General features: G+C 36.5%; 1 protein-coding gene across 1 annotated transcript in view; it reads left to right on the forward strand.

Annotated features, from left to right (window-relative positions):
* Positions 1-13,388, forward strand: part of BAI3 (brain-specific angiogenesis inhibitor 3) — a 1,132,296-nt gene that overhangs the window by 1,113,652 nt on the left and 5,256 nt on the right. Inside the window, exon 29 of the mRNA XM_006899477.1 lies at positions 10,317-10,421. Coding sequence (XP_006899539.1) covers positions 10,317-10,421 — 105 coding nt within the window. The remainder of the gene's footprint in view (positions 1-10,316; positions 10,422-13,388) is intronic.

Consider the following 13,388-nt stretch of genomic DNA (forward strand, 5'->3'; position numbering starts at 1 on the left):
GAAGAATGGGGTTGGTATTTGTATTGGGATTGCATTAAATGTGTAAATTGCTTTTGGTAGTATTGCCATTTTCACAACATTGAGTCTTCCTATTATACCCAAAAGAAAGGAGGAGGTGGTAATTAACTAGGCATCAGGGGTAAAATATAGTAAAAATCTAGATCTAAAATTAAACCCTCTGCAACCAACAAAAGTTACTTAATAAAAAGCGCTGAAAAGCATTCTAATCATACTGTGTCACTTAGAAAGGCTGTGCTTTTCTTGTATGTTCTCTACGGCAACTGGTAGCATGACTCCTTAAGCTGAGACTTCTCTCGATGCCTTTTACATTCTATACCACTGTTGTTTTCATTGAACAGAAGTTATGAGAGCCTTGGATATTTCCTTTAGCTTTTTAATTCCTGTAGCTATTGTATGACTTTTAAAGGTTTAAACTGGGGGGTGGGGTGGGTAGAAGGAAGATGCTCTCATATGGTTTTCCTCATAGACAATTTAGGGACTCTACTTATTCTCAGGTAGAGTTGATGAATTTGGAAGATAACTCATCAAATGTATCCAGAAAATTACTGCCAGATTTAAACACTGGCAAATTTTAATACAATCTTCTGCTGCTTAGCAGGGAGCTTTGGTAGTAGAGACCATAATGAGTTATGCTGCAACCCAAGGATGGGCATCTCTGGTAGTTTAAATCCGCCACCTGCTCTGTGGGAGAAAGATGGGCAATCTTCTCTGATGCAATTCACAGCCTCCAAAGTGCAATTAAGGGTCAGATATGAGTCAGTTACAACTTCATGGCAATGAGTTTTTAGTTTGGTGGATGATGCATAAGGAAAAATCTGAGTTGTCTCCTTTTGGACTGAATAAATCTGTATTTATTTGGAAATAAATCTGTGATTGTTTGGAAACAAATGTGCATTTTCATACATGCCACCCAACCTCACAAATACAAAGCAAATTTCAAAGAAATGTTTTGCTCTAACAGTCCTTTCCTGCTTTGTCTCCAGCCTTCATCAGTAAGTCAGGGTGCAAGAAAGTGCTTTTTGAAGAAGTGCTTGAATAATCCAGTCTCAGACTCTATCAATCTTTTCCGTATTACCCAATTTAAACTCTTGCAGATCATACACTGGTAACCAAATATGCTTGACTGATGTGATAAAATAAAAATATATACTTCGTATAGTTTTCTGATGTTATCTAATGTACATATTTATTCAAATTGAAACATAAATAGATACTATTATGTCAGGCAATATCCATGGGCTATAGAATCCATCTTAGGACTCTGGCCCAGATGTAAGATGCGTAAATCATTCCCTTCTTACAATACAACTAAGTTCAGTATAGCTGTAAGAATTAAGTTTAATTCCTGCTGTGTGTGTTGCTTCCTAATAAACATTTTAACATTCACCTCAGGCTACTCTTCAACAGTCCACTCATGAATGGGAACGCATACAATGCGGTGAAGAAGAGAATCAGCTACTGGCTTTTCCCTGTGGATATGAGCAATCCAGTGTTGATGCCGCAAAAGGCAATTTGTGCAGAGCTGTTTCTGCCTTCTCAGCATATGACTTTCAAGCCAAATACTCTCGTTTATAGTCAAGAGATTCCCCAACTTTTAGCTAACAATTTTCTCTGTTTCTGAAAGTCTTTATAAATGGTAACGTCCCTTTTAGTTAGAAATAAGATCTAAAGGAATGCCAACTCTATGGTTCACAGTTTTAAATTTGAATATAAAAATCTCCAACTTGTTCCATGCTCACTGATAGGTTCCTTATAAGCCAGGTTCTTTTTTCAGAAAACAAAGAGGAAAAAAAATGGGATCATGTAAAGGAGGCAGGGCTCTGGAGAGATGGGGGAATTATAAGGCCAACCGGTCCAGGAACATTGAAATGAGCCTTCCTTACAATGGGTAAGCTTCTGATAAAGAGAAGGAAAGGTTATATTTACCAGTGTCTTCCATGCTGTAGGTACCATCCTTGGCCTACAGATGATGTATTTTATTGATTTAATTTGTTCAGTTAATTTCTTGAACCTGCCCTGGATACCAAAGAGCCTGTTAGGAGCCTGGAATACAAGAACTAAGTCATTTCTAGGAGGTGTTTAGAGACAAAATACAGAGATAATTTTTTTTTATTTTTAGAATGAATCCATTTTATTAGCAGTTCTAAAGACTTATTTCCTGAGATTTGTGTTCGGGGGGGGAGGGAGCAATCAAGGCTGAATTCTAAATATGATGGCACATGAGAGCTGGGTTTGAGCCCCAACAGACCTTGTACTAACCTGCAAAACCACCTAAGTGCAATCACAGAGAGAACCCAAGGACACACCAAATCCGTGATTTAAAAAGACATAGTCAGATGCTTTAAGCACATCTCCCCTGGGGACAGGTAGGAAGGTGTCCCACCGTGAGCCAGTGATCAGAGGTGGGGATCCGTCTTCAGTCTTAAATTCCAGACAGAGATCATTCTTTAAAAAGATCACTTTAGCACTACAGAATTGTTTCAGGGTAACCAATAGCCATGGGCTCACTACAAAATGCAGATAAACCATTCAGATTGTTTTCTCTGTCTTTTTATCTGAACAGAGCACAGCCATAAACTTGAATAATCTAAAGGATGATGCTCCTAGAATCTGGTAAACCCACACTGTCACATGGTTTATAGGATACAGCTAAGCAGCACAGAGATCATTTTGCTTTTTATTAAAAAAGACTTCCAGCTCTCTACCACCACCTGTGTGAGACTGGAAATCTTACTAAACCTCCTTAAGCTTCAGTTTCCTAATCAGTAAACGGAGATATTGGTTCCTACATCCAAGGGTTATGTGAAGATTAAGAAAGATAATAATGGGCACCATTTCTTAAGTGGTTCTTACCCTTAGGGTCCATTGATAAGTGCTTTATATCCCTTTTTAAATTTTCAAAACAACTCTTGTTGGCAATTTGATTACTGACAGCTGGACTGATGGGAGTTTGAATTTCCTGCCTTGAACCACACAATTTTGAAAATAATGGAACTGAGATCTAATCCTAAATTTGTTCTGATACACAACTATTAGATGTGGTATCTGTTCAAGATGTCAAGGAGAAGATCTAGCATTTTATACGTACTTGAGCCATGCAGATTGCTTTATAATATTTCCCTTAACAACCTGAAATAATACGGAAGTACTTCACAACTTCACATTTTTTCTTTTATATCAGTGCTAATGGGTTGCAAAGGCCATCTAATTTTAATTGCAAAATTGTAAATGAAAAATAAATGGCCTAAAAAAACAAATCACTGAAGGGAACATATTTCTGTGCATTTGTGTTGCTGCTCCGCTTGGGGTAAGATTTCATAAACATCTTTAAAATAATGTTGTATAGTATTACTATGAATAAAAAATAATATTACTGAGAACTTTTCTAAATGACAAAATGCCTATGACATTTAAACATTAAACTAAAGAAATATGAACTGAAAATATGCTTTTATTCTTTTAAATAGAAAATCTACATAAATTATACTGTAATTTTTACAAGATTTAACAAAAAATAAAGCTAAATTAAGATCTTCATAGAATTCTGATTCTTAAAAATCCAGGTAGTTAAATCACAAAAGAAAGGTGCATAAATATATAAATCTTAATATCAATGACTGTCACCCATACTCCATTGCAGTTGATTCAGAACAGAATCGTAGATGACCCTTCAGTGGGCTTTCTGAGACTGTAAATCACACCAGGGGAGATTTCTCTTCTTTCTCCCATAGAGCCACTGGTAGAGTAGAATTTACAGACTGGAGTGACCTTTGAGTTAGAAGCACAACTCCCTACAGACTGCACCACTCAAGCTCCTTAAGAGCCATTAAAATGAACCAATACGGCTTAGAAGCATGAAAACGTCTAATTTGACAGTGAAGACCATAAAAGGCAAGAGGGGTGCTTAAAAAAAGGATATCAACACAAATACTTAAAGAGAAATTGCCCTATGGTGAAAAATAAAACTGCAGCTAAGTTTTTAGCCTCCAATGTTACTAAGTTAGAAAATTTCCTACTGCACAATTATAACTAGCTGACTTTCTGGTCAGTGGAACCTCCCTGTACCTCATCCCTTTTCTAAAATCCTAGAAGTGTTTGAGTCTGTGAAGGAAAATATCATATGTAGAAAAATCGATTCAGCCCGCAACGGAATCACAAAATGACTATTGGCGCCTCTATTGTGGTCCCTGTGCCAGTACCATCAGGGCATCATTGCTATGGTGTTTTTTGGCTGTGCCAAGATGGCAACTTCAAATCAGGATGATTATTTGGCATCAGAACATATTTCTAATTAATGTTTCTAAGTAGCAATTGTCTCAAATTTCAGTATCTGAATTTTTTATTTTTTGTTTCCATAGTAACTTCAAAGTTATTGATGTTTATTATTAAAAACAATTGTCCCAAAGTTTTATAGTACATTGCAAAACATTTTAGGTCATATAAACTAGAGTATACCATAGATTTTTGTTCCCCTTAGATATCTTCGATTATGTCCTAGACATCCAATACCTCAAAATAAATGCCACGCAGTTCAATCAGAATATGGTTTTTAAAAAATATCAATCAGTTAACAAATTCTCATTTTCATAAGGCATGTTTGATACTTGATTTGCTTTGTTGAACATGCAGAAGACTTTGACTAACAAACAAAAGACAGCATGGTTGGAAAGATAGTAGATAATTCACCTTTTGGCAAACAGACAGTAGGTACTCCAATTGACAGTATCATTAGATGAAGGATGAATGAAAGTTGTACAGACAAAATCATCCCATAGCCACCTCAAAATGAGAGAGTTATGCCAATGGTATGACCTTAGAAGAGAATGAATTCCTTTTCTTTAAAAAGGAGCTAACTCACTGAAGAGAAGGAATTTACTTATAGGATTTAAATTCTAAAAAAGAGAAGAGAGAAAAGAAATAAAGAAGATTATGGATATATAAGATTTGGAAAATTTTAACCTAAATATGAATATGTAAAGACATGGAATTTGCCTAATTAGTATTTAGCCAATTCTTCTACTGCTTGTTCTCATAGCAGTACCATCTGCTTTTATTTTTATTAGCTGTTTTTCATTAATTGAGTTGTTATAGGATTAAAAGTGTGAGATGCTCTGGAGACAATACTGAATGAACCAGCAAGCATTAAAAAAGAAGATGGAAGGAATACACAGAGAGCTGACTCACGCAGAACAATTTTATGAAGTAGCATATGATCAAGAACCAATAGAAATAGAAATTTTAAAAAAGAACCAATAGAAATAAAGGAGGAAATTCAAACTGCTCTGAAGGAATTGTCAAAAAAAATAAAGCCTCAGGAATTAATGGAATACCAGTTGAGGTATTTCAACGAACAGATGCAATCCTGGATGTGCTCACTACAGGTTGTGCCAAGAATTCTGGAGAACAGCTACCTGGCCAATTGATTCAAGAAGATCCATATTTATACCCATTCCTCAAAAAAAAAGTGATCCAACAGAGTGTGAAAATTACCAAACAGTATCAATAATTTCACATGCAAACACAAAGTTGCTGAAGATTATCCCAAAACAACTAGACCAGTACATTGACAGAGAACTACCAGAAATACAAGCTGCGTTTAGAAGAGGCCAGGAGAGTAGGGATATCCTTAATAATGTCAGATGGATCTTGGCGGGAAGCAGAGTACCCAAAAGATGTCTATTTGTGTTTTATTGACCATGTAGAAGGCATTTGACTATGGATCACAACAAATTGTGGCTAACATTGAGAAGAATGAACACTTGATTGTGCTCAGGCGAAACCTATACTTAGACCAGGAAGGTGTTGTATGAACAGAGCAAGAGAACACTGCATGGTTTAGGATCAAGAAAGGAGTGCATCAGGAATGTATCTTTCCTCTGGACCTTTTCATTCTATATATTGAACAGATCATTTGAAAGACTTGAGTATATGGCATAAGGACTGGAAGAAGACTCATCGACAGCTTGTGTATGCAGATATAACACAACCTTGCTACCCAAAACTGAGGATAACTTGAAATATTTGCTGCAGAAGGTCAAGGACTGTAGTCTGCATTATGGATTTCATTTCAACATCAAGAAAATAAAAGATTCTCACCACCAGGCCAGTTGGCAGCATCATGATAGAGAAAAGATTGAAGTAGTTAGCAAAATTTCATCTTTCTAGGTTGGATCCACAATCAACAGTCTTGGCATCAGGAGTCAGGAAATTAAAAAAAAATAGTTGCTTAGGAAAGTATGCTGTCAGAGACCTTTCTAGAGTGCTAAAGAACAATGATGTCAGTCTGGAGACTAAATTGTGCCTGATCCAGGCCATGATCTTCTCAAATACTTACTATGCATCAGAGAGCTAGACAATACATAAGGATGGCAGAAGACAAATCAATGTCTTTGAGTTTTGGTATTGGAGTAGAGAACTGATCATAACATGGACTGCCAAAGGTACAAACAGGTTCATCCTAGAGAGGGTGAGACCAGGCTGCTCCTTGGAGGTAAGAGTTCTGAAGGTATTTCCAACATACTTTGAACATGTTGCCTTGAGGTACCAGTTCTTGGAGAAGGATATCATGCTTGGAAACGTGGAGGATCAGTGCAGGAGAGGAAGAGCCTTGATGAGCTGGATTAACACAGTGCCTGTGGCAATGGAGGCAGGCGTGTCAGAAATAGTAAGGTTTGCTCAGGTTCAGAGTTATTGTTCCTTGAGTGGCTTTGAGCAGTAGTCAACTTCATGACACCCAACAAAAACAACAACAACAACACACCCACCATTAGACTTTAAGTTACAAAATAACAGGAACATTATTGGATTTTATGCCATTGTGACACAGCTGTATGATAGATACAAAATTAAAGAATACAGTATCTGAAGATACATGACAGAAGGTGATATTAGTTTTAATCCCAGAACAAAATCATTCTATACAGCATGATACATTACTGTGAAAAACACTATAAGTTACATCCAGAAGTAATATTCTAATCAATATGTTGTTGTTGTTGCTGGTTGCCTTCAAGTTGAGCACAACTCATAATAACTCTATGAACAAAAGGCCTGAAGCCCCTCTATAATTATTGACATTTATCAAAATTCATAGAGTTTCTGGAGGCAAGTTATTTAGGAAGTGGATGCCACTCCTGCTTCCAAACCTGTCATAGTATGTTATTGTTGGTATGTGCCATTGAGTTGCCTGTGATGTATAGCAACCCTATGTACAGCAGCTCTGAACCTTTCCCTGTCCTGAGCCAGTCTGACTAATTCTGATACACCAACCTCAATTGCCCCAGTCACTGTATCAATCCATCTCATCCGGGGTCTCCCTCTCCTGCACTGTCAATCCACCCTTTGAGCATGATGTCCTTCTCCAAGGACTGACCACTCCTGGCCACGTGCCCAAAGTAAGTGAGACAGAGCTTCAAAATCCTAGCCTCCAAGGAGAGACTTGAATCAGATCAATATGAATCACTATTATAATTAAAGATATACATAGAAAAACATTTTTTTAAAAATCCATATTGACACAAATCTTAGAGCCTGGTGTTACATTAAAATATTCACCTCCCCAAGGACAGAATATTCTACATATGTTGCCAATTGCATGATCCTCAGAATCTCTCTGCACAAGAGCCTTGATAATACTGTGGTTAAAGTGCTCAGCTAATAACTAAAATGCAAATCCTCTCATAAATATCCATCACTCATCGTTAGTCAAATTATGGTTGCCTGGTGTTTCTCTGTAAATTGTGAAAATCTTTTTCCTGTACACTCCCCAAACTGATGGGAAGTTAATCATTCCATAATTACTTACTGTTTCATGTCCTTATCATGAGTAATGTTGCCAATGTTCCACTCCTCAATCACTTGATTCTTCAACAGCCAACTCCTAGTGCTAAGGGAAGCAAAAATGGAAATAATTTGGGTATTACAAGCTTCAAAATGATAGAATTATCTCACATAAAAGTGGGTTAATGAAAGTAGAAGAAATTAGCTAAGCCAATGATTGTCTACATGCAAATTAATTGAACATAGGAAATTAAAGTTGGCATAGCAGAGAATAGGCTTTGTTAATATGTTAGGATTCAATTTGCATTTCTATTTTACCCTTTTTTTACTGAGAGAGGAAGTTTCCACAAGTGTCTTTTTAGAGGAAAATGAGAAATTATAACTATTCCTCCAAAGATAAATTTTTTTCAAAATGCATTTTTGCATTCAAAAATATTGATAATTACAGAAATGAGTTAAATATTCTAATCACATTTTAAACATGCTTATAATATACATTTAATCCACATAAGAAAATTATTATATGCAGACTTGATGTTTCAAAATATTGTAAAATCTTACATTAACATGAAACTAGAATCTTGCAGAATTGCCAAAATATTGACCTTTTACCTTTAAAAAATAAAAATTGAGGGAAATTTTCTTCTCTAAAGTAACACTGATAAATCTAGGCAAATTTTAGGTAACTCTTCTTTTTTTTCCTATTAATATCTTTTAATTTATTATTAATTTCAATGAAAATTTACAGAGACTTTGGATTTCCATTTTTTCATTGTTGCACTTTTCTCCCCTCCCAACCCTCCCCCCTAGTATACTACTCTTGGAAAAGTAAAAGAAAAATTCTTTCATTGTTTTACAGTCTCTCTCCCCAGGTCTACTCCACTATGAAGCCTTCACTCTGGACTCCTATCATGACAAAAATACCTGATAGCATATCCCTCTTAAACAGTTTTCTCCCTCATCTGTTTCAATGCAGTATACATAATTGAACCCATCTTTCTCAGTTTCCCCCCAACCCCGAGGTGAATTCTGTTTTACAACTGAACCCATCTTTTTCAGTTTCCCCCCAACCCCGAGGTCAGTTCTGTTTTACAACAGTGGCACCATGAAATATTTGTCCTTTTGTGGCTGAGATACTTCACTCAGCATAATGTCCGTCCTCCAGAGTCATCCATTTTGAATAATATTTCATGAGTTGCTTGTTTTTCAATGCAGCGAAGTATTCCATTGTGTGAATATACCAGAGTTTCTCTATCCATTCGTTTGTTGATGGACACTTAGGTTGTTCCTGCTCCTTGCTATTGTGAACAAAGCCGTAATAAACATGGGTGTGCATATATCTACTTGGATGTCAGCTATAATCTCTTTGGGATATATTCCCAGTAGTGGAATTGCTGGGTCAAATGGTATCTCTATTTGCAACTTTTTGAGAAAGTGCCATACCGCCTTCCACAGTGGTTGCCCCATTTTACACTCCCACCAACAGGGAATAAGGGTTCCAGTTTCTCCACAACCTCATCATCATTTGTTGCTTGCTACTCCGTTAAATTTTGCTATTCTGACTGGGGTGAGATAATATTTCATAATTGTTTTGCTAACTCTTCCTTATTAATGTTCTTTCAAATTCTCAACCATACAGAAATATTCAGCCTTGATATTTATTCCAAAGTAATTTTTCTTTATGGTTCCTTTTTCTGAGTTGTGCTAGAGTTGGAAAGAAAGAATGTGACTAAGGATGCAGAATATGGACACATTTGTAATTGTGATTTAAGAAATGTAGCAAGTACAGAATTTATGCTTTGAACCCTAATGGTAAAAAATCTAAGATTGTACCATCCAGTAAACAAATATATGAAACATATGGGTTTATATTCCTTCCGTGAAACTCAGTCATTATTCACATGGAAAGTGCAAGGTCTTAGATCCCAGAATTATTTCCAGCACTTCAGTGCATTGAGTCAGCCTTAATGACAGGGCCTGGGGTTTGCGCCCCTTTTAGTATAGCCAGATTGGTCCTTAGTGTTTACAGAAATAAACATAAAAAAAGGAATCTTTCCCATGACGAACATTGAGAAGTTCATGTGCTCTGCCAATTCCAAAATTTTTAGCATATTTTTATATTATAACAAATTTTTGTAAACCAGCTTTAACTTTTGAATGATCAAAATCTTATGCAGAGATGGCTGCTTCATTTTTAATGCACCCACCAGAGAAAACTGTTCTTTGGTAATCATGAAAGCAATTCTACAAATAAATGCTGAATAGGAAGTAAGATTTGGTACAACATATTTACATTTGTGGCATCTTATGAAACCTACTGACTCTTACCTAATTGATTTGCCTTATTTGTTGTTGTTGTTATGTGTCATCGAATGGCTTGCAATTCATAGCGACCTTATGTACGAGAGACCTAAACACCTTTCTATCCTTTGCCTTATTACTATCACGAATATATGAAATTCTTAATGCATACATCAAATTAGAAATTAAAGTCATTCCCCCCCCCTCTTTTGCAGAAGGTCATGCATACAAGGAAGAGGCATATGGAATTATTTCAGGAACTAAATCAAAAATTTCAAACTTTGGACAGATTCCGGGATATACCAAATACAAGCAGTATGGTAAGTATGCTTCATCCATTCCTAGGACCACAAGGCTAGGTGAGGTATGAAGGGCCAGGTGCTAACTCTGTTTTCCAAACACTGAACAAGTTGCTGTTGAATCAGTTAAGACCAACGGTGGCCTTATGTGGATCTGAGTGTTGCTCTTCTTCATGAGATTTTCCATGACTGAATTTTGGAAGCTTTCCTTTCTTGAAAGATACCTCTGGGTAGACTCAAGTCTCAACCCCTCAGTTAGTGGCCCTAACCTTAATCACTAAAGGAATTCCACCTCCAAAAGCTGCTATTGATCTTAAAATCAAAAGAGAAAACACATGGACATTAATTTCCTTACCTCCAGAAAGAAATGGGTTTTGTAATGACTTCTTGGAGACAAAATTAGGAATGATAAAATCTTTACACATTTTCCTCCATATTTCAAATCAAATGCCACTGTTTGTGAGCTTTCAGTAGAAGTTGCAATATGTATAAAGTTTTGGCTTAATCAGTTTATTTTATCATCAAATTGATTAATTAATTCCCATACCTATAATTTATGTATTCAAATAATTGATGGCATTTTCCATTTTCATTTTATTTCCTAGTATTTTGAGACAGTACAATATAGTTATTTTACACATGTGAAATTTTTATCTGAAATCAAAGGTGTGGGTTTAAATCTCCAGGAGAAATCTCTGTTTTGTGAAGAACTTTGGGAGATACATAAATGCTGGAGTTTTGATTGTACTCATCCTCTTCACATTAATATAAGACTTCATATATAATATAACCACTTCATAAATTGGAACAGTCCTCATTAATAGTATCCATAACAGCAAAGAGATAGCTTCTAGGTCAGACACACCGCTCCTCCCTCATCTTCCTGTACTTATTTACACCAATCATTGGTTTTGGTATTCATTGTTGACTCTCAGACTTTACTCACGGTGGTACCAACAGTGGGATTTATTTGAGAACTAAGTTGGAGAGTGGAAGAAGCAAAGAATATCACCCAATATAAGTACAGGTTTCATCTAACATTCCCATCCAAGATTAACAGAAAAACACAATTATTCAATTGGTAAAAGTCCCAGTTCAGTTCAGTAGCATAAATCCAAATCATTCAGCAAGTTTTGGCTCAGTGCAGTTATAAGTCAGTTTCTCATTTAATCATCTGGCAAATAAAACCCTTAACTGTGGCTAGCACAAATGCAAGAAGCCTCATATTACACTTTGCCCCAGTCTCTCCACGGCAATGCCACAGTCTCTCTACAACCTTACCACCACCATTGTCTCTGTGGTTTCATTCTGTAGTGTGGAAAGTACATTCTCTCTTATATTAACTCCACAGCTATTTATGATTTGCAAGACGATGTGTCTCATAGTTAAAACATCTGAAGACCAACAGGGGCTAATACAATGGCCAGAAAAGTCAACTTTTAAACTAACCCACACTGTGCATGCCACATAGTGTGGGTAGCTACAGCTATGTTATTTATAAGAGCACTAAAACAGAATTCTAGTCAAAAGCGCAACAGAAAACTGCCAATGAAACCTTCAGCACATCACCAAATTCCGTTTTCTTAACCTCAGTTTTATTCTCTTAAATTTAATATAGGGAACTCTGCTTGTGTAGTCCATGAACAGGGACCTCTCCGGTAACAAATCAACTAGGACTCCTTGTGACAATGATGGGCAGCTTTGTCCCATGGAATTTATAGCCTTGGTAACCCAATGTAAGGTTTGCTATGAGTTAGAACTGACTAGATGGCAATGAGAGAGAGAATGAATATACAAAATGATAATTAGCATAGGCTCCATTAAGTCCTCAATTTCAAGAAGCAAGTAGGATACTTTATAGTATGTTATTGTTATTTGCTGTCAATTTGGAACTGATTCATATCTGATCCTTTGATGGGCAAGCTCTGGTGGCCTAGTGGTAAGAAAATGTGTTGCAATCTCAAAGGATATGGTCCAATTCCACCAGCCACTCAGTGGGAGAAAAATGAACTATCTCCTGCCATGAGATTTAATGACTGAAGATCTGCTGGAGGGCGAGCTATGGGTCAGCTCTGACTCAAAAGCAAACAACAGTAGTTGGTTTTGACAGGCTGTAAATCACACACGATGGAATGGCCATTTTTCTCCCCTGGATCAGCTGGTGGATTCAGACCACATGCCTTTGGTTTGGTAGTGCAGCTCCTTACCAGTGGGCCATCAAAGCTCCTCACTTCAGAGTTCAGGAAGCTAAAACTCAGAGCTACAAAAAGTGGGCTTGAGACTGTTGTCTAACTGCAACTCCTCATTCCTTATCTTCTGGAGCTCTTTTTTTGCCTTATACTCTTTGAATAGATAACCTGCTCCCCTGTAATCTGGCCATCTAGACTGTGTGTGTGTGTGTGTGTGTAAGAGAGAGATCTGGCTATCATGGAGCCAGAACTAGCTGGTGGATTTGGACCTCTTGCCTTTATGTCTATAAGATTGCATTGCTGCTTCTTTAAGAGAGTTAGTACTAAGTTTGTAATAATTAGTAACATTAGCATCTAAAAAGCAAGAATTTATGTATCTTTATATTTTCCTGTTATTCCTCTCATTACTAAAACAAGATATCTGTAAATGGCTGCTGACAGGTTTATTATATCTGTGAAAAGTTGAAACAGTGACTGGTAAATGAAAGTTATAAGGAATATTAAACACTTTAGTCCTTCACTGTTCTCTAAATAGTTTATACATGCCAGGTTTGTATTGTTTTATTTATCTTTAGTACAGAAATCATGCATCCTTTATATCAGCAATCTGATGGCAGACAGATAGATGTTGCATGTGTTTCTACACATCTATTCTTCTTAATACCACGCTGTCAAATTTTAGCTAGCAGCAAAATGAGAATTACACCACTGAGATTAGACCTAAACCCATTAGCTACTCATTTTGGAATATTGAAAGCTGACATTGAAATAAAGTAAAGAAACATTTGTTTTTTTTAAA

Source organism: Elephantulus edwardii, unplaced genomic scaffold (assembly GCF_000299155.1).
Source record: "Elephantulus edwardii isolate Elephantulus edwardi_28Jun2011 unplaced genomic scaffold, EleEdw1.0 scaffold00258, whole genome shotgun sequence".
Lineage (NCBI taxonomy): Eukaryota > Metazoa > Chordata > Mammalia > Macroscelidea > Macroscelididae > Elephantulus > Elephantulus edwardii.